Source organism: Papio anubis, chromosome 1 (assembly GCF_008728515.1).
Source record: "Papio anubis isolate 15944 chromosome 1, Panubis1.0, whole genome shotgun sequence".
NCBI classification, from domain to species: domain Eukaryota; kingdom Metazoa; phylum Chordata; class Mammalia; order Primates; family Cercopithecidae; genus Papio; species Papio anubis.
In genome coordinates this window covers 109,682,304-109,704,758 of record NC_044976.1, presented here as the reverse complement: position 1 = coordinate 109,704,758, position 22,455 = coordinate 109,682,304, and the positions used below count along the sequence as shown (strand labels likewise).

The following is a 22,455-nucleotide window of genomic DNA, read 5'->3' as shown; positions in this document are numbered from 1 at the left end:
CACTGTTTTACTTTTCTCATTTGTTCATTTGCTTATTTATCATCTAACACTTCCGCCAGCAAAATATAATCCCCATGAGAGCAGAGTACGTCTTCTTTACCACTATATCTTCAGTACCTAGAATATCACTTGACACATAATAATCAATAAATGGTGTGAGTTTATGAATGAATGATGTTGCCCAGAGAGTGGTGTGTGCCTCATCACTGCCACCAGTGCTGTCATCTCCCATGAGAACAATGTGGTGTGTGTCAAGGGAGGCAGGTAAAACATAGTAGATAAGACTGTGAGCTCTGGGGCCAGCCCACCTGGCTATGTGTCTGGCTCTGCGAATAACTAGCTGTGTGATTTGGGGCAGGTTAAAGAATTCATCTCTACTTCAGTTTCCTGGAGTTAACGTTATCCACCTCATAAAGTTGCTAGGAAAACTAAAGAAGAAAATACATGTAAAACACTTAGAACAGTTTGACACATAGTAAGAATGCCAGAAAAAAGAAATGAGCCTTTATATTCTCATTACATTATTGAGGTTTCTTTCATTTGCATGTAAAAGAAACAAACTTTAGTCAGCCTAAGCAACAAAGAGGAATTTATTATGTAGTTATAGGGATATTTCACAAAATCCATAGGCAAAAGTGCATCTGGGCCTCAGGAAGGAACCATAATCAAGAGCTAGAAAGCCATCTATCTGGCCAGGCAAGCTGTCTCACGCCTGTAATCCCAGCACTTTGGGAAGCCGAGGTGGGTGGATCACTTGAGGTCAGGAGTTTGAGACCAGCCTGACCAACACGGTGAGACCCCATCTCTACTAAAAATACAATTACTATTTTTGTATACAGTTAGTATACAAAAATTAGCTGGGCATGGTGGCACGTGCCTGTAATCCCAGATACTTGGAAGGCTGAGGCAAGAGAATCACTTGAACCTGGGAGGCAGAGGTTGTAGTGAGCCGAGATCATGCCACAACACTGCAGCCTGCCAACAGAGTGAGACTTCATCTCAAGAAAAAGAAGAAGAAGGAGAAGGAGGAGAAGAAGAAGGAGAAGGAGAAGAAGAAGAAGAAGACGGCCATCTATCAGTACATGTTCTCTCTCATCTCACATCCTGGCTTTTCTCTGTAGCTCAGCTCTACATCTAGGACGACTTTCCTTCCCTAGTCCCTTGCTATAGCTCCTGAGCTTACATATTACAGACCCACCCACGTGAGGGATGACAGGCAATTCCTTGTTCCCAGCTGCAAATGCTGAGGTGTGATGATCTTATTGGCCCTCTTGAGCCTGATGCCTATCCCAGTCAATCAGCCAAACCATCGGAGTGGGTATGCGTACAAGCACAGCAGCTGGGGGCCACCACTGCGATTCCAATGGTATGTGTTGTCTCCTGAGAAAAGGAGCCTGGCTGGCCCATGGGCTAGGGAGACACCCTACATGGAGTGTACTGCACAAATCTTCCCAAACCTGTCAGTCCAGGAGGTGCTGGAACAGCTCTAGGTCTTCAGTAGAAGTGGAGAGAATGTCCCGGTCTTCCACTCCTTGAGCAAGCCAGGCAGCACTGCCTATGTCCCCCAGTCTCATGGAAGCACCTCAGGTCCTTCCTGAGGAAAACTGCCTGGTGACAGACCTATCCTTTTCATGTCCTCATCTCACCCATGCACCAAACATTCAGACATTTCCTCCTTATGGCTTCCAACCTTCATGCAGATGAACACAGGCAGATAGAAGACTGTGGTGCTTTAGCTCCACCACTTCCTCCCACACTCTACTCCACCACTCCACCCCCATGCATAGCCCCTGCTTTCATATCTAGAAAAGGTTTCCACCTACATCACTTAACACCAAGGACACTCAGGTTTTGACTGCTGATTTTATTGCAGGACTTTAGGTAGGAGCAATGCATCCTAAGCAAAAGGGACTGGAACTCTAGGGAATATAGACTAGGTCAGGTTTATGTCCAGTTGCAGCCATCACAGCTGGTGTCGAGGACAAGTCCGGCCGGGCAGTTCTGCTGGTACGTGACTCCATTCACGCAGTGCCAGAAGGCGTTTCTGTTATTTGCCACCAGGTAGAGGCCATTGGCTTTGCCAGCACAGAATCCACTGCCTCCGGAGCTGCCTCCAGAGCCGCTGCTCCCGCTCCTGTTCCCAATGGGAGCAGTAGTTGTTGGCTCGGTTGGCTGAGCTGGAGCCGTGCAGCCTGAAACACAGAGCAGTAAGAGCAGACTAGTGGGCCTGGGAGAGGCTCTAAGCTTCACCTAGAGGTGAAGAGAACTGTGGGAGTGGAAGTGTGGAGGTGGGGTGCAGCTGGCTCTGGATCTCTGTAACTCAGAAGAGAAAGTAGCTCCATGTTCAGGAGTTAAGTAAAGCTATTGTGTCAAGCCAGCCTGCCTTCAATTGTAAAAAAAAGGTTGCTCTTTCCTTATAACATCCAAATCACTCAAATAATATTTACTAACCACCAAATGTATGCAAAACACTTTTCTAGAATGTGGGCATACATGGTGAACCAATAAATTCTAGGAAAAATCTGGAAAAAATTTAGAGAATTGATACGTCCCCTGAATCACAGACTGGAGATACGTGAGCATTGGTGGGGGTTTCTTAAATCTCCCCAGGTGGGCTGAGAAAGACTTTGAATAAGCGGTTCATAGAGAAGTAGATACTTATACTGATGTTAGTATAATTTCTTGAGGCTCTTCCACACCCTTAAGACTTAGCAGACTTAGAACACCCACCCAGTCAGGCCTGGCTTTCCATAAGTGCATAATGTTCCTGACATGGCAGTTCAAGGGTGGAACCTGTCTCTCACCTGAGCAGGAGCAGTGAGGTGAAGTGGAAAGAGGATCCCTGGGCAGAGGGTAGGTGGGAAGACATCAGGGTTGCTTTCTGAGTTGGAGAAGGGGCATTTATATACCTGGGCATTCCCGCCTAGTCCCTTACTTGCACTCTGCAGGCCGAGGACCTTCTTCAGGGTGGAGATTAGGGGAAACTTGCCCTGGTTGCAGAAAGTGCCAGTAAAGTCATCCAGATCAATGGCCCAGACCATGGCGCCTCCAAATTGGTTGCTCTTAAGCCATTGAGCCTGTTTAAAGAAAGAGGATAACAGGAATCACTTGCTTTTCTGGGACTCAGGGCTGGGACCTCAACACATTCAAGGGACTGATCTTACCTTAATATTGAAGCTGTTGACGTTGTCATAGCCAACCCACACATTGCCCTGATAGGCATAAGGCACTTTCTGAGGGTCATCCCATTCCTGAGTGGCTCCATTTTTCAGGATCTTTCAAAAGTCAAGAGATTCAAATCTTTTAAATGTTACTCCCATTAAAGAAAAACATGTTTCTAATTTTTCTTCTTTCATGTTTCCAGTTGGGGTTTTGCTCAATGTCTAATTACAGGTTTTTGTATGTAGTAAAGAGGATCAAGTTGCTTGTGAAATGATTTTGGGAACCCACAGTAAGATGAGAGGTATATTTATTTTATTACCTGTGTGCTAATATAAATTACATGAAAAAGGTAGTCTGTCATGTGAAGGGGTATTATGCATTATTAAATGCTCTTCATTTGGATTATGTAAATGAATGTTATTTAAGCACTTTAAGCAGCTGTGTTTAAAGTATTTAGGTCAGAGACAGAATGAACATTCAAGATTTCAGCAGATTCTAGCTACCCTAAGGCATAGTGTATGGAATTCACAGAGCACTTTTCACTCCAATCTATGTGCCTCATAGTAAGCCCATGTCCCAGACTCCCTGGTATAGGGCTCAGCAGGACCAGCACCAGAGGTGGGGGCACCAATTCCATCATTGGAGGGGTTGCTCAGGATGAGACGTGTCCATAGGTAGGGAATCCAACTAGGAGCTTCTCAGCTGGGGCTCCGTTGTCCTTCCAGTAGTTCATGACATAATCCTGCAATGGCAGTGGGTTAGTTACAGGGCCCAACCAGATGAGGACCCAGTGCTTAGTTTTATTAGTCCCCTATTCCAACAGGTGAAACTGTATGCTGTTAATTGCAGATTGAGTAGTTTTTTTTTTTTTTCCCAAAACATTTTGGTGAAGTTGTAATTAATGAAATATGATCAACGTGAGGACAGTTGTTTAAGTGAGACACTTGCAGAATTTGTGTTTACTATGCATCAGAGTCTCTGTGTGATTAACATCATCATCTCTGGTCTGCACTTGCATCTGTACAGGGACTCACCACATTGAGGTGGGCGTTGCTGCCAGTGTCAGTTGGGTATTTGTACAGGGGGCTGTTCTCTCCAGTGTAGCCCTCCCAGGTGCTATGGAAGACATAGGTCATGACATGGATGTAGTCCAGGTACCTGAGGTGGGGTAGAGGATTTAAAATTGTTCTGATGGTCATTTCCCATACCCACGCAGGCACAGGACACCACTTCTAAAGCCTCCTAAACAAGGTCCCTGAATAGCAAGCCAGACCAAGGACAAGCCTAGTGTGCCCGAGTGACACCTCCAGGAGTTTGAAGATAAGGCACATAACTCACTGTGACAGCTGGGGGATCTCATAGCCAGACTGGATGGTGGAGATGCCAGCAGCTACTGCAGCAGTGACCAACAGCCTGGGCTTGTTGCTCTGCTTGGCCTCCTGCTCAAAAGCTTGATGCATTTCCTACAGAATAATAAGGCATAATAGGATATCTATGATGCTGATTTTAGCTCCTTAAATAATAATAATAAACATATGTTTGTATAATGCTCCTCTTTCTTAAATTGCTTTCACATATTTTATTTTACTTTAGTCTTTCAACAACCTAATAAAGTAGATAGGATAGATACTACTATTGAATTTTATGGCTATCTAATATGCATAAGAGTTAGGACACTTCCACCAAAGTCCCACAGTGAGTTAGTAGGTAGGTAATGACCAAAACCCAGGTCTCAGACCACCACCAGAGCTCCATTGTATCTCTATACTTTGAAGTTATAGTTGCAGTGATACCCTACATCCAGCAGTATAGAAATTTGTTTCATAAAGTAGATGAACTACTTTATAGGACTGACATCCCAACAAATAAAATGGTGAATTGGCCAATGAGGAAGGTGGTAACAGCTAGATGATAGGTTCCCATTCAATGCTAGAGATTAATCCACCTGTATCTGTGTGACTATAACCTCATTTGGAGTATTGGGTTTAGTTCTTATAATTGCACTATTAGGGCATGCCAGAGTATGTTCCAGTGAAGGCTGGGCCTGAAAATTGTCTTGTGGTTATTGGTAGAAGGAACTAAGATATTTAACTGGAATAAGAGAAATTATAGGCAAGGCATTACAGCTGTCTTAAGACATTAAGCCCATATATTGCAAAAGGTGTAGCCTTATTTTCTGTTGCTTCTGCAGGCAGAACTAGAAACAATGACCAGAAGTTATAAGTTACGACTGGAGGCATGTTCCAGCCAAGAAAAGAGATATTCCTTTCTGATCATTAGAGCAATTCAACAAGTAAGGAAATTGACTTTTCACCTATTACTTAACACTGAAACTATTCAGAGGCTGGGTGATGATCTGTTACATAGCATGATATAGCAAACAATCTGTCTTGGGAGACAGTAAGTCTAAAAACCAAGTATATCAAGTCAAGCTTTTTTGTCCTAGACTCCAGATTGATATTTATCTGATGTCTACTGGGCATTCCATGAGGATGCCCTACAGATACCTCACACTCATCAAGTTCAAGGTCAGTTCTTCTTTCAAATCTATACTTCTTCCTGTATTTACCGTCTTACTTAATAGCATTAAAATCAAACCCATCGTCAATGTCAGAAAACTGGGGGTCCTCTCCGTTTCCCATTTCCGGTTGATCTCCAGATCCTATTGATTCTATCCTCTTGATATCTTGTATATACATCCTCTTCTTCCCTCAGTGTTAGAGCCTTTGTTGGGGCCCTGATCATTTCTTCCTTGATTTACTGCAATAACCTCCTAATTCTATCCATGCCTTCTCATCTCCTTCTAATTTATCCTCTATGGTTAAAGCCAGCTCTCTACTATTTAAAATTCTTCAAAACAGTCCCATTGTGTCAAGGGTAAAGTGCAAATTGCTGAACATAATATGAAAGTTCTCACATTGTCTGGTTCTTCATGCAACTTCACAGCCATTACTCACCCACTTGCTCACACTTATCTGTGTATCATTTGTGCCATTCCCATCCTCACTTAATTGGTTAACACCAGTTTCTTTCAAGACTGAGCCCAGGCATCACTTTCTCTAGGAAACACTTTCTGATCCTGCCCCAGAGCAGATTTAGGTACTCTCTTTCCTTGTTACTTTTGTACTCTGCAGACCTCTAGCATGGCATTTATCACAATGCACTGTCATTGTTCATTTTTTTCAGTCTTCCACTTCAGAAGAAGTTCTTCAAAGCCAAGGATAGTATCTTATTCTTATCTTTAGCCTGACAATGTCTGCCACAGAATATGTGCTCAGTAATAATGGGCAGCCTACTGTAATACTTAGAAACAATGGACTCTGTAGCCAAACTGCAGAGGCAGTTACGACGCCTACTAGTTGTATGATCTTGGGCAAGTTACTTAAACCCTCTCTGTACTTCAATTTCCTCATCTGTAAAATAAAGATTATAATACTTATAGTATGTGTGCCGTAGAGTAAATATGAAGATGATGTGAGTTATGGTTCTTAAAGCAACATGTCAAGTAGCACCTGGCACACAGCTCACATATTGTTTTGTTGTTGCTATTAAATGTTTGTTTAATAGATGCATGATACATAAGAATCTTTGCAATGCTAATATCCTATCAGTTTAAATTCAAGTTTAGTTTTCCCCTAGAGCCACCCAATTCTCCTTGGAAAGAAAGACTTTGAATCTTTTTGGGTTAAAGGCTGTGACTTCCTTCCCCACCTGCACCAGGACAGTGAAGAGATGCTTGTCCTGAGGAGGGCTCCCACGAGAGCCAGGGTACTCCCAGTCCAAGTCCAGCCCATCAGACTCATACTGGTGCAGGAATTTGACGACTGAGGTGATGAAAGTCTGGCGGTTCTCAGAAGTAGAAACCATGGCAGTGAAACTGAGGGTTCAGTCTCACTGAACCAAAGAAGGCAGGGTGAGGCCTTGGTGGTCCCAACACCTTGGAGTAAAATCAAGCTCTCAATTTCTGCCTCGGAGCCCTTCATCAGGACCCATAGCCCAGAGTAAAGCATGTTCTTGGTTTTCTCCTCTCATTCCTTTGTAATCACTACTCTTCCCAGCCATGGTATCTTTACATTCCCTTTATTTTGTTATCCCCCCCAAACTCTGCACTTTCTCCCAAGTTGCCCTTGTTTCTTTGAATACCTGGCCAACCCAGCACACTGGGTCCCTTCCCCAAACAGTCCACCAAGTTCACGTACCCTCCAAGAAGTCCTCTTGCTTATTTGCATGATTTTCTCGTTCCTCTCCACACCAGAAGATAAATAGAGGGAAGCACTGTAACACTCTAATCGGGGTTTGTACTCTTGAAATACTTTATGAAGAGGTTGTTTGGGAACCTCAGTTAGTAAACCTCTGTGAATAAGGCCCCAAAATGTCCACCAAAATTAAATGTATGAAATAAAATGTGTTCTACTTAATATTGCGGTTCTGGTGTAGCGACTTATTTAATTCATATATTTGTTTATGTACATCCTCAATACCCTGTCTTAGACTGTGAAGTCTAAAGGGACAGTGATCACATGGGGCTAACTTATTTTCAATAGCAAACAAACAACACGCTCTCCAAGAAGACTTACGGGGCAGTCCCGAAGTTCCAGCCTCTAATGGCCAGGAGAGTTTTCAGCTGCCTGTTCCTGTAAAGCAAGGATAGAAACAGATAAATTTCAAAATTTGGCCGGGCGCGGTGGCTCAGGCCTGTAATCCCAGCACTTTGGGAGGCCGAGGCGTGGGATCAAGTCAGGAGATCGAGACCATCCTGGCTAACTTGCAGTGAAACCCGTCTCTACTAAGAATACAAAAACTAGCTGGGGCTGAGGAGTGGGGCTGCCAGTCCAGCTACTCGGGAAGAACTGAGGCAGGGGAGAATGCAAGTGAGCCGGGAGGCGGGCTTTGCAGTGAGCTGAGATCAGCCACTGCTCTCCAGCCTGGGCTACAGAGCGAGACAAATTAAAAAAAAATTTCAAAATTTATGACTCCCTCCATTTTAAAGTACATTGCGCAGTATTGGATCTGATCAGATATTTTTGTTTTGCCTTTTGTAGAACAATTTTCCTCTGCTACTGAAAACTTCCTTTATAAAAATTCTTTGTGTTGTTCTTGTCATGAATGCACTCAGGGTTCCCTAGGGAAGTCTATATTTTGAAACTGGGCTTTAAAAAATATTGTGTATTGGCAGTAATTTTGATATGCGTAACTTTAAAAAGCATCAATAGCTAATATAATATTCTATTCCATCAGATAAAATGGTAAATGTTGCTTGAGCTTAATTATATTCGTAGCCTCTGTAACATTAACATAAATTAATTGGCTTGAAATTATACACATTCTCTGGAATAGACATTCCCAAACATAAAAGTACGTAATAATTAAGTGCAAGGGTTGTGGGAGGACAAGATTAAAAATCTGGGTTTATCACCTCTTCCCCTGAGATTCCAATTAGGTTGGATTGCAGTAGGGACTAACACTTTAATCAAGTACCGCACATGATTTTGAGGCAAGGAGTCAATGGACCACACTTTCAGAAACACTGCTGTAAAGGAGTTTATTTTCTTTGAGTCATTGTGACTTAAATTCTAGTGGCTGCATTCACGATAAAACCATTACTGATAGTGGCAATCACCTGTACTTTCCTTCCGTTAAATATGACTAAACTGAACAAAATCAACTCAGAATGAATGAAAGACCTCAATTTATGACCTCAAATTGTAAAACTACTGGAGGTTTTACAAATTGTAAAACTCCAAGAGCTACAACAAGAATTTTTTTTATACGACCTCGAAAGTGCAGCAACAAAAGCACAAATAGACAAATGGGATTACATCAAGCTAAAAAGCTTTTGCATGACAAAGGAAACAGAGTGAAGGGACTACCTATGGAATGGGAGGAAATAGTTGGGAACAATATGTCAAGTAAGGGGTTAGTATCAAAAATATATAGGAAATGTTTATAACTCAGTAGTGAGAAAGCAAATAACCTGATTAAAAAATGGGCCAAGGACTTGAATAGACATTTCTCAAAAGAAGACATACCAATGGTCAACTAGTGTATGAAAAATGCTCAACATCACTAATCATCAGAGAAATACATATCAAAATCAAATGAGACACCACTCAATCCAGTTAGAATGGCTGTTATCAAAAAGATGAAAGACAAGTGTTGGAGAGGATGTGAACAAAAAGGAACTCTTGCACACTGTTGGTGGGAATGAACATTAGTGTACCCATTATGGAAACAGTATGAATGTTCCTCAAAAAATTGAAAGAATAACTACCATATGATGCAGCAGTTACACTACTGGGTTTATATCCAAAGGAAATGAAATCAGCCTGTTGAAGACATATCTGAATTTCCATGTTCATTGCAGCACTGTTTACAATAGCTAAGATGTGGAGTCAACCTAAGTGCCCATCGATGAATGAATGGATAAAGAAAATGTGGTATTTATAGACAATGAATACTGTTAAGTCTTTAAAAAGAGGCGGAAATCCTGCCATTTGCAGCAATGTGGATAAACCTGGAGGAACTTATGTTAAGTGACATAAACCAGGCACAGAAAGACAAATACCACATGATCTCACTTAAAAGTGGAATCTAAAAGAAGTTGAACTCATAGAAGTATATAGTAGAATGGTGGTTAGCAGAGGCTGGGGTGCTGTGGGGGCTGGGGGGGATGTTGGTGAAAGGATACAAAATCTCAGTTACAAATGAGGAATAAGTTGCAGAGGTATATTGTACAGCATGGTAACTATTGTTAATAACAATATATTGTATTTTGAAAATTGCTAAGAGTACATTTTAAGTGTTCTCACCACAAAAATATCAAGTATTTGTGGAAATGCATATGTTGATAGTTTGATTGAGCCATTCCACACCATATTCATATTTCAAAACATTACATTGTCCATGATAAACACATACAATTTTTGTCAATTATAAAATAAAAATGAAATGCAGAGTCTTGGTCCCCATCTCAGATCCATGGATCTGAACTACATTTTAAGAAGCATTAATGTTTGGGAAGTGCTGAAAAAGGGGATATCAAATTAAATATCTCTCTCCTCTTACTTATTTTTCAGGCCATTGAAAGCTTGGTAGAGAGTCACATCATTCCATTCGATGGTGGTGATCTTGTTGTTCTGTCTGCATCCCAGCAAAGACATAGATCAGGTGGGTACAGAGGCAGGGGTCGATGTCGTCAGGCGTGAAGCGCCCCAGACCTGACCGGTACTGGGCCCAGTTGGAGAAGTAGCATGTCAGCTGGTAGGCAGAGCCTGTGTGTAGTCAGCAGGAGGGACAATGGCCTGGTTTAGGAGCCACTGAATTGCGCTGTGAGTTTTGGCCCTGCCTCTCTTTCCCTCCCTGTGCCTCAGATGCCTGATCTCTGTGTGGAGGGAGGTAGTATGAACACTCTTGCAGATGCATCCTACGATTCTAACTCAGAACTAGTCAGTAACTTGGGAGTTGTTGATTTTTAACTTTGACAGACTCATTTTGGGATTTTGGATAAGCCTAGGTGGCAGCCTTCTAAGAAAAGATGCCCATAGTCCTATGAAGCCCAGTGAGTACCAGTTTATAATTCAGATGGTCATGCTGAAGAGGATAGCAGTGACAGCCAATCCAAAACACTAGGTTACACCCAAATCAAACCCATCTGTCTGTGAAGCAAACAGCAGCTCTCTTTCCCTCATATGGTTTATCTCATATGTATAGGTATATATTCAATGATAAAACATGGAGTTCATGACTTACCCAGCTGCACATTCAGTACAAGAACAAGACCTAGATAGAAAGAAAAAGCATGTACTTTGAACCAGTTGTCTGTACCCCATAGAATCTAATTCTGAAGGATTGATTGCCTTCCAATTTGCCATAAATTGTTACAGCCTCAGTGAAATTTAGTGGTGATTCCAAAGGCTTTTCAGTGAACACAACAGTAGATCTACCTTTCCCTACCTTTATCAAAAATGACCATGGTGCCTTCTTCTTACTCCTTCCATGTCACAAATAAATGTTACTGAATGCTGAGTCCAAAGTCTACTATCTATGGAAGACGTACTTCCTGAAATCACCAACTGGTCACTGTACTCAGTGATGACACATCCATTCTTTCTTCCCCTACCTGAGTGATAGAACACAGCCTTCCAACAGACAAGGCACCTGCTAAAGCAGAGAATTCAGTATCTTCTGGGCGTTAGGAGTTTTTTAGAATGACTTTCAGGAGCTCTTATATGAGGAGAGAAGAACTAGGAACTATGGGGTTGAGACTCCAGATGACTTTCCCTGACTTCTACAAAGCAATTCTTCTACTCTGATTGTTTTATAAATTGAGCTTGAGGTTTCATTCAGAAAAGGTTCTGAAGCTTAAACAGTTTGAAAATCCCAGCTCTAGAGCAACCAATAAATTCTTGGTATGACTTGGCTCTAAACAACTTACTGAATCAATTTCTTTGAATAATTTAATTTCTAACATGTTTATGGTACATCATCAACTCAGTAGGATAATAGAGGAATAAATGGAGAAATAATTCTGGAAACAGCAGAACAAAGACAACTTGCATAACTCTATCTCAGTTCCTACTGATTTTCTTCCCCGAAAAAGCTAGTCCAAGGACACAAGCACATCAATAAGCATTATTCCAATTAAAGTGAGACGGTGTAGGAAGAAGAGTAAAGAAAAAGGAATGGCCGAACAAAAGACGAAAAAGTAAGACTAACAGTGGGAGAAAGTAAGCCTTTCCTTTAGGACCAGGTCTGTGGGATTAACAAAAGCAGAAATGTTACCAGAGTCAGTTGAGGTTAAGAGAACGAGAGGCAGACTGATTTGTATATAACAAGATTCACTTGAAATTTGAAATGATGAAAGAAGAATGGAAAAGTATAGAGATGTAATATGAAGACCACTTCATGATTGTCAGAGCCTGTGAGAGAAAAAGAAACCAGGTCAGATGAAGGGTCAATCTTTGATTACAAACCCACCTGTGAGGAGAGTAAGCTTTGCCATGGTTGCAGTCAGTACCACTCCTGCTAGGTTGGATTTTTATACGTCCTGATTCCATGGTTATCACAAAGGCTTCCAAATGGAGAAACAATTTGACTCAGATGTGTAAGTAGTTAATCGGTAAATCAACAGACCTTCTCTTCTACAAACACCCTCCCAAGACCTTCAACCTACACCCTCCCACCACCAGCATCACCACCTTCTCTGCCCAACAAGGACAGAACAATGTCATGGTTCCTAACAGGGTGGTGGAGACCATCACCATGGAAACCACCAGTTTAATAGCTTTTTTGGCAGTTCCAAGGGCTGATAAGCATCTGTTTAGATACTGTGATTAAATTTTCTGTTGTGGACATTTTGTGTCTGGCATCAAAGCAAGTCTTTATGGAAAAATAAATAAAAAAACCTTTGGAAGTTATTAGCTGTTCTTAAACCTTTTTTCCTCGTGGAATTATTCATATGTAATTTGTACAATCAGTGCCTAAGAAATCTTCCCTCTTTAGGTGCTATTTTCTGAATATTCTATTCACACTTGTTTTTTGGAATGGCTTCAAGTCATTACTATGTGATAATTTTATTTAAGAATGTTTGGATCTCAAAATGTCCCCCCTGAAAGTCATCAATAAATCTCTGGTGTTCCATAGTTTCAAATTACATCTCCTAAAAACTATTTTATGTTGCTAATGGATAGAAATAATGTTGATGATATTGAAATGAGTCACTTCATAGAATTTCAGCTTGACCATTTCTAGAATTTTCTATTTAAATTAACTCCAATCTAGCCCTCCAAACATAATTCACTACTATTATTCTATAATACATTTCTGCTTTGACCAAAGGTCTATTCTTTGTCCTCAAACATGCCTTGCATGTCTTTGCTCAAGTTGTTTCTCCACTCCTTGCCTGCAGTGTCTCCTTATCCTCACCGTCCATCCCAATCTTAGCAGTTCTTCAAAGTCCAACTCAGATCTTTTCTTTGTATCTTAATGATCTCTCCTTCTTCTGATGTACTTTATGTGCTCTAGCACATATTTTCTGTATTGCTTATATGATACTGTCTTGTGACAGTACCAGGAATGCAGTTGGCGGCAATATGGGTGCTCATTATGGGATTTCAGCACTTTAGCAGAGTTCTTGTGAGTCCAGACAGGTTTCTCCATTTACCACATTTGGAAACTAAATTGTATCCATTTTTCCTATGATCGGTAGGTTAAGTGTTTGGTTCTACTCTCAGAACCAGAGAAAGTCTAATAGAAGTGCTGCCAGGAAAATATTTTATTTTATTTTATCTTAGTTCCAGGGTACATGTGCAGGGTGTGCAGTTTCATTACATAGGTAAACATGTGCCATGGTGGTTTGCTGGCACTATTAACCCATCACTTAAGTATTAAGCCCAGCACGCATTAGCTATTTTTCCTGATGCTCTCCCTCCTGCCACCCCCACCAACAGGCCCTAGTGTGTGTTGTTCAGGGAAAGTTTCAATTGTGAAAATAATCATATCAACAAACACTACAAGTACCTACTATGTGCCCAAGACTGTATTTGGTGCTTATATCACTTAAGCTTTAATTTTGTAAGCAATCGAAACCAACACTAATAAGTACAAATCAATATATTTGAAAGACATGTAGAAACTCATGGAATCAAAAAGAATACAGAACCTGCCTCTAATATAATAGAAACCAAGTCTTCCTATGGGGAGGGGTGTGGGAGGAAGGCTTAGGATAAACAAACTCCAATTTTATTTTCCATTCATGAATGACAACAGTTAAATCCTGGGGAAAAACATATTGTTGTATTACACCAGACCCTCGATTAGGGAAAGGGCAGGGCACTTGGATTTACATTTTCTTGAAGACTGGTCACAAAATGAAATTCTAAAAGAATAAAAAGTTAAAGCAGAGTGAATAAAAAAAAGACTATCATCAGAGGGCTTGATTTTATTATTTCTTTTACCCTATAAAGAGGATTATTACTATTGCACCAATTTTGCAGATGAGAAAATCAATCAGCTATTAAACACCAGATCCAGGATTCAGTGACAAGACCATCTGTCTCCAACATGGGGATTTCCTAGTTTATACTGCATTGCTTCCCTGTGTTAAGTAACCTTGCTTTTGATCCAAGTTAAACTGAGTGTGGCATTTTCCCAAGGTAGTCAAGAGAATACAGTTGAGCCAAAGAGTCAGAATGTCAAATCAAAGTCAAGGATTTGCAAAAGCAAACAGCAAGGCCAGTAGCTCCAGGTTTACCGTATTCAGGACTATCAGGTGGAGCTACCATTTATATCTAGTGAGGTATTTTCTATTGAATTTGGCATCCCCGATTCTAAATAAATGATATAACCTGCAGATTAAACATTTATTTTCAATAGCTCCTTAAGAGCTCCAGGTGAGTCCGCATCAAACTTGCATCCCATCTGAGCACTTGGGTATTGGAAAGAATCACTGCCATTATGAGTCATAGAATGAATAGTTTTAAATTGTGACCATGTGTATCCTTTTACATTGTTAATTTTTTTCAACAATCTTGTATTATTTTTAGTCTCTTTAATTGTAAAATCTACTCTGCACATGAGTTTAGGTATACATTTTAAGAAAAATGTGGATAGGTGTGGTGGCTCAACACCTGTAATCCCAGCACTTTGGGAGGCCAAGGTGGGTGGATCACCGGAGATCAGGAGTTCGAGACCAGCCTGGTCAACATGGTGAAACCCCATCTCTACTAAAAATACAAAAATTAGCTGGATGTGGTGGCGGGTGCCTGTAATCTCAGCTAAATGGGAGGCTGAAGCAGGAGAACTGCTGGAACCCAGGAAGCGGAGGTTGCAGTGAGCTGAGATAGTGCCATCGTGCTCCAGCTCGGGTGACAACAGTGAGACTCCATCTCAAAAAAAAAAAAAGTCAAAATGAAAACCCTTTCTCCATCACGTAACTTAAAATATAACATTATCTTTGACTGTTATCCTATATACTTCTCCCCAGTTAAAAGCTCATCATTCCCCTGGAGAAACCACTATTCTGAGTTTGGAACTATTTTCTTACTACATTTATAGTATTATCACATATGTCTGCTTCCCTAAATAATACATTCTTTAGTTTTATATTCACTTATTATAATCACTTTATTATATTAGTTTCAACATGTTCATTAGTCTTGACTTTATAGAAATGAAATAATACCATATGCATTCTTCTATTTCTTGCATTTTTAGCTCAGCATTGTTTTTGAGATTTATCCAATTGGTACAAGTAGCAGCTGTTCACTTATTTTCATAGCTCTATGGTATTCCATTAGACAAATACGCTTTGATTTACTGATCCTTTCTATGTATAACAACATAAGGTTTATTTCCAGTATTTTCTTCTACATGCTGCTGTCAGCGTTCCTGCACACATGTCTCTTGGTGCTCTTCTGCAAGAATTTTTCCAGTGTTTACACCTAGGAATGGAATTGCCCAGTGAAATAGCACATGCATATTAAAATTTACTATTTACCTAGAAAGTTTCTTCCAACGTAGTTATATCAATTTACACTACCAACAGCAATGATTGAGAATTCCTACTCCACCTCTTTGCCAAAACTTAATCATCAGACTAAATTTGTGTCATTAAGGTGAGTAGTTTCAGTTTATATCTATCACATTACTAATGTGGTTGAGCATTTCTTGACATTTATTGGCTGCTTTTGTTTCCTTTACTGTGAAATGCCTGCTTGTATCTTTTGCCCATTTTTCTATTGTGCTGCCCACACGTTTATTAATTTTTATCACCATGCTTTACATATTCTTGATTGTAATTATTTTTCAGTTATGCGCATTGAACATATCTTTTCCAACTTTATGGGTTATTTTTTCACTCTCTTTATGGTGCCTTATAATGAAAATAAATTCTTAATTTTAATATAGTCAAATGCATACCACTTGTATTTTATAGTTTGATTTTTTTGAATCTGATTTGAAAAATTTCTCCCTACTCTGAGGATGTAAATATACTTTACATTTTCTTCTAAAATTTTAAATGTTGTCTTTAAATTTGAGCTATTAATTTATTAAATTTATCTTTTGTGTGTAGTGCACAGACTTGATCCAATTTCATTTTTTCCGTGTGGTTAACTGCTTGCCCCAACATAACTTTAATAACCCATCTTTTCCACACTAATTTGAAAAGCCATTTCTGCCACTCCTCAGACCTGTCATAGGTAATGGTATCCCATCCTCCGACAGACACACACAGTTTTTCATCCTCAGGAATGCCTTAGTTTTCTTGGCTTTTTATGCTTTCGTTTTAGTTTTATCATAAAAGTCCCATAAGAAACCCCATTGGAATTTTGATTGGATGTACCTGGAATAACATGGGAAAAAATGAAAATCTTTATGATTTTAAGTTTTTTAATGAAAATGGGTTGCCTCTCAAGTTATTTACATCTTTGAAAGTGTCTGTTAATAAAGTTATTATAACTTTCTCCATAGTAGTCTTTCACATCTTAAGAAATTACAGATCTCTTATATATGTTGTCTTTACTGTAGATGGTAGCATTTTAAAGTGCATTTTCTATTTATTACTTGTTTCTATAAATGCAATTAATCTTTATATAAAAACTTTAATTCCAGCAATATCACTAAATATGATTATTAGCTTGAATAATTTTCTATGCATTTTTTGGTTTCTATGTCATCTGAGAATAATGGCAGTTTTCTTTCTTCTTTTCCAATATGCTTAGCTTAAAGGAGCATCATATAAAAGGAGAATGAGGAACAATTTCTGAGAAGATGGCAGAGTAGAAAGCACCAGGAATCTGTCTCCCTTCCTAGACAAAAATTTTACTGGCAGAATTTGTCTGATGCAACTACTTTGGATCTCTAGAGTCTATTGAAGCCTTGCAACTTCAGAAGAAAGCTTGGTAGGTAAATTGAAGTAATTTTAGTCAATTTCAGTTCTTAGCACAGTAGCAGCTATTCTTCCCCCACCACTAAGCCCCGAGGCAGGCAGCTGTGCATATGTTCCAGGAGCAGCTTATACAGAGCTTGTGGGAGCCAGGGTGGGCAAAAAAGGACTATGTCCTTCAAATATCAGAGATCTGTGCTCTTGTCACTGATTGCTGCTTCTGATTACAAAGGTGCAGACAAAGAGGTAGGCAGTCACTGTTGTTGCACCTCCCCCCATTGTTGCAAGCTACTCCCCCTCTGGCTCAAGTAAAGGGTTGGCACCATTCTTATCTTGCCTTTATTTTTCTCTTTCCAACATTTGGAAGCCCAACATCAAACACTAGAACATTAAAAAATAATTGTATATATTGGGAGAATTACAAAGTGACTGCATATGCCCAAGGAAAGGCTCAGAAAAGACCTGTGAAGATCTGAAGTTTATACTTCAGGCTTATTCTCAGCACAGAGACAGCTTACAACAAAAACAACAAAACAAAGCCCCAAATCAAAGCCAAGTGCAGTGACCTATAATCCCAGCTACTCTGGAGGCTGAGCTGGGAGGAGCATTTGAGCCCAGTAGTTTGAGGCTAGCCTGAGCAGCACAGCAAGATCACATCTCTAAGAAAAAAAAAAAAAAGACAAAAAACCAAAGCAATAACAAAAACTCCCAGCAAATCCTGGGGAATGGGGAGAATCTGCTTTTCAGAGATACAACATTATTAGATTCAAATGTCCAGTTTTTAACCAAAAATCACAAGGCGTACAAAGGAACAAGAAAGTATAGCTCATTCAAACAAACAAAAAATAAATCAATATAAATGTCTCCAAAAAAGACCTGATGGCAAATATACTAGGCAAAGACTTTAGAACAACTGTCTTGAACATGTTCAAAGAACTAAAAAAAAGATGTAGAGAATGAAGGAAATGATATATGAACAAAATGTAAATATCAATAATAAGATTTTTAAAAATTTGGACAAGAAAGGAAAATAAATTGTGGAGCTAAAAATTAATATAACTGAAATGGAAAACTTAGTAGAAAGGTTCAAGGGCAGATTTGCACTGACAGGAGAAAGAATTGGGAAACATAAAGATAGGAGAGTGAAAATTATTAAGTTGGAGGAACAGGAAGAAAACAAATTGAAGAATACCGAAGACAGCCTAAAGGACGTGTGAAAAGCCATCAAGTGGACCAACATACACATTGTGGGAATTCAAGAAAAATAAAAGAGAAAGGAAGGAGCAGAGACATTATTTTGAAAGATAATGGCCTAACACTTCCCAAATTTGATGAAAGACATGTATATAGACATCCAAAAACTCAGCAAACTCCAAGTAAGATGAACTTAAAGAAATTCACGCAAGACACATTATAATCAAATTTTAAAAGCCAAAGACAAAGAGAGTCTTGAAAGCATCAAAAGAGAAGCAACGGACCACATACAAGGGATCCTCAATAAAATTATCAGCAGATCTCTCATTAGAAACTTTAGAGGCCAGAAGGCAGTTGGCAGATATATTCAAAGTTCTAAAAGAAAAAAAGTGTCAACCAAAAATCTTTTATCTGGCAAAACTATCCTTCAAAAGCCAGGAATAACATGAGACATTTCTAGATAAGCAAAAGCTGATGTAGTTTGTTACCAATAGACCTGTCCTGGGAGAAATACTCAAGGGAGTCCTATAGGATGAAATAAACAGACACTAGATAGAAACTTGCTGCCATATGAATAAATAAAGTTCTCAGTAAAAGTAAACACACAGACAATCATAAAAGCTAGTATTATTGTAATAATGACTTGTAACTCCACTTTTTGTTCTCCATATAATTTAAGAGACAAATGCATTTCAAAGAATCATTAGTTTACATTTTTGAACACATAATATATGAAGATGGTATTTTATCACATCAACAACTGAAAGGGATAGGGAATGGGGCTGTAAAAGAGCAGAGTTTTGTAAGTTATTGCAGTTAAACCTGTGTAAATTCAAATTAGAAGGTTATAACGTTAGGATATTACATGTAATCTCCATTGTAACTAATGGGGAAGAAAATAGCTATGTATGTGTGTGTATTCATATGTGTGTGTATATATATGTGTGCATGCATATATGTGTGTGTGTGTGTATATGTGTATAGATGTATGTGTGTGTGTATAAAGAAATGTAAACATTTCACTACAAACAATCAACTAACCACAAAGAAAGACAGTAATGCCAGAAATGAGGGACAAAAAAGCTAAAAGGCATGTAGGAAAGAAATAACTAAAATGACTGAAATAATTCCCTCTTTATCAGTAATTTCTCTAAATGTAAATATATTAATGCTTCAATCAAAATGCTGAGATTGGCAGAATCAATTAAAACACATAATCCAAACATACGCTGTCTACAAGAGACTCATTTTAGATTTAAAGACATAAATAATTTAAAAGAGAAAGGATGGAGAGAAGTATTCCATGCAAATAGTAACCAAAAGAGGGCAGGAATGGCTATATTAATAACAGACAAAATAGATTATAAATTAAAAAATGTACAAGAGACAAAACAGGACATTACATATTAATACAAGGTTTAATAGAGCTAGAATCTAACAATTTCAAACATTTCTGTACCTAATGACACACTATAAAAATATATGAAGCAAAAACTGACAGAATTAAAGGAAGAAATAGATAGTTCTACAATAAATGCTACTTGGAGACTTCAATACCCCATTCTCAGTAATGAATACAACAATCACATGGAAGATAATTGAGGAAATAGAGGACCTAAACAATATAATAAACCAACTAGATGTAAGAGTTATACACAGAATACTCTACCTAACAAAAACAGCATTTACATTCTTCCCAAGCGCACATGGGACATTTTTCAGTATAGACTATATATTAGGTTACAAATTAAGTCTCAACGGATTTAAAAATATAGAGATCATACAAAGTATCTTCTCCAACCACAAAGGGGGTGAAGTTAGAAATCGATAATAGAAGTGAAACTGTAGAAGCCACCAGTCTGTGGAAGCTAAACAACACACTGTTAAACAATAATAGATTAAAGAAGCAGTCACAAGGGAAATTTAAAAATACTTAGAAATGAATGAAAATAAAACATAACATAGCAAAACTTATGGGAAACTGTGAAGGCACTACTAAGCGAGAACTTTATAACTCTAAATATTTACATTGAAAAAACAAGAACAATCTCAAACTGACAATCTAATTATGCTTAAGGAACTACAAAAAGAAACACAAATTAAACCCAAAGGTAGCAGAAAGAAGGAAATAATAAAGACTGGCGCTCCAATAAATGAAAGAGAGAATAGTAAAACAATAGAGAAAATCAATAAAATAAAAAGTTAGTATTTGAGAAGATAAAACATTTCAACAAACTTTTAGCTAGATAAACTAAGAAAAAAGAGAGAAGACTCAAATTACTAAAATCAGAAATAAAAATGGGGACATTACTACTGACTATAAAAAATAAAAAGGATTATGAGGTTTTTAAAAAAAATTTAAGTTCTAGGGTACATGTGCACAATGTGCAGGTTTGTTACATAGGTATACATATGCCATGTTGGTTTACTGCACCCAATAACTCGTCATTTACATTAGGTACTTCCGCTAATGCTATCCCTCCCCCAGCCCTCCACCCTGGGACAGGTCCCGTGTGTGATGTTCCCCACCCTGTATCTCATTGTTCAATTCCCATCTATGAGTGAGAACATGTGGTATTTGGTTTTCTGTCCTTGTGAGAGTTTGCTGAGAATGATGGTTTCCAGCTGTATCCATGTCCCTGCAAAGGATATGAACTCGCCCTTTTTTATGGCTGCATAGTATTCCATGGTATATATGTGCCACATGTTCTTTTTTTTGTTTTTGTTTTTGTTTTTTTTGAGACGGAGTCTTGCTCTGTCACCCAATCTAGAGTGCAGTGGCACAATCTTGGCTCACTGCTAGCTCCACCTCCTGGGTTCATGCCATTCTCCTGCCTCAGCCTCCCAAGTAGCTGGGACTACAGGCCCCTGCCACCACACCCAGCTAATTTTTTTTTTTCGTATTTTTAGTAGAGATGGGGTTTCACCGTGTTAACCAGGATGGTCTCGATCTCCTGACCTCGTGATCCGCCCGCCTCGGCTTCCCAAAATCCTGGGATTACAGGTGTGAGCCACCGCACCAAGCGGCCACATTTTCTTTGTTCAGTCTATCATTGCTGGACATTTGGGTTGGTTCCAAGTCTTTGCTATTGTGAATAGTGCCGCAATAAACATACGTGTGCATGTATCTTTATAGTAGCATGATTTATAATCCTTTGGGTGTATACCCAGTAATGCGATCGCTGGGTCAAATGGTATTTCTAGTTCTAGATCCTTGAGGAATCGCCACACTGTCTTCCACCGCGGTTGAACTAATTTACACTTCCACCAGCAGTGTAAAAGTGTTCCTGTTTCTCCACGTCCTCTCCAGCCTCTCGGACTGCCGTGCTAGCAGTGAGCAAAGCTCCGTGGGCATGGGACCCACGGACCCAGGAGCGAAATATGATCTGCTGGTCTGCCTTTTGCTAATACCGTTGGAAAAGCTCAGTATTAGGGCAGGAGTGTCCTGTTTTTCCAGGTACAATCTGTCACGGCTTCCCTTGGCTAGGAAAGGGAAATCCCCCAACCCCTTGTGCTTCCTGGGTGAGGTGATGCCCCACCCTGCTTTGGCTCGCCCTCCATGGGCAGCACTCACTGTCCAACCAGTCCCAAGAGATGAACCAGGTACCTCAGTTGGAAATGCAGAAATCACCTGTCTTCTGTGTCCATCACGCTGGGAGCTGCAGACTGGAGCTGTTCCTCTTCTGCTATCTTGCCTAATTCTCAGTGGTTGGATTATGAGGCTTTTAAGAGCAATCGTATGCCAATAAATTTGATAATTCAAATGAAATGAGCAAATTTCTAGAAACACGAAACCTACCAAAGCTAAATCATGAAAAGATAGAAAATTGGAATAGACCTATAACTACTAAGGAGATTTAACTAGTAACCAAAAATCTTACATTGGGCATGATGGCTCATGCCTGTAATCCCAACACTTTGGGAGGCTCAGGTAGGAGAATCACTTGAGCCTGGGAAGTTGAGGCTGCAGTGAGCTGTGATTGTATCACTGCATTCCAGCCTGGGTGACAGAGTGAGATCCTGTCTCAGAAAAATAATAAAATGCAATAAACTTCCAACAAAGAAAAGCTGTAGACCTGATACTTGAGAGGTGAATCTACCAAACATTAGCAACAAGCTAACACCAATTCTTTTCAAACTTTTCCTGAAAAATGAAGAGGAGAAAACACTTCCTAACTCATCGTATCTGTCCAGAATTACTGTAATATCAAAGC

At 39.5% G+C, this 22,455-nt stretch overlaps 1 protein-coding gene and 1 long non-coding RNA gene across 3 annotated transcripts in view; one reads left to right on the top strand and one right to left on the bottom strand.

Annotated features, from left to right (window-relative positions):
* Positions 1-22,455, top strand: part of LOC103887694 — an 84,590-nt gene that overhangs the window by 11,586 nt on the left and 50,549 nt on the right. The window contains exons 4-6 of one of the 2 annotated variants that reach the window (XR_004176846.1): positions 5,354-5,455; positions 10,239-10,329; positions 16,884-17,063. This is a non-coding gene — a long non-coding RNA (uncharacterized LOC103887694). The remainder of the gene's footprint in view (positions 1-5,353; positions 5,456-10,238; positions 10,330-16,883; positions 17,064-22,455) is intronic. The other variant, XR_004176847.1, reaches the window with a different exon arrangement.
* LOC100999013 (acidic mammalian chitinase-like) lies at positions 1,851-13,496 on the bottom strand. The gene is given in 13 exon segments (XM_009215231.4): positions 1,851-2,192; positions 2,936-3,077; positions 3,165-3,275; positions 3,720-3,826; positions 3,829-3,904; positions 4,197-4,320; positions 4,501-4,625; positions 6,874-7,039; positions 7,740-7,796; positions 10,228-10,307; positions 10,309-10,433; positions 10,912-10,941; positions 12,139-13,496. Coding segments are annotated over 13 exon segments (1,416 nt in total). The 5' UTR covers positions 12,164-13,496; the 3' UTR covers positions 1,851-1,944.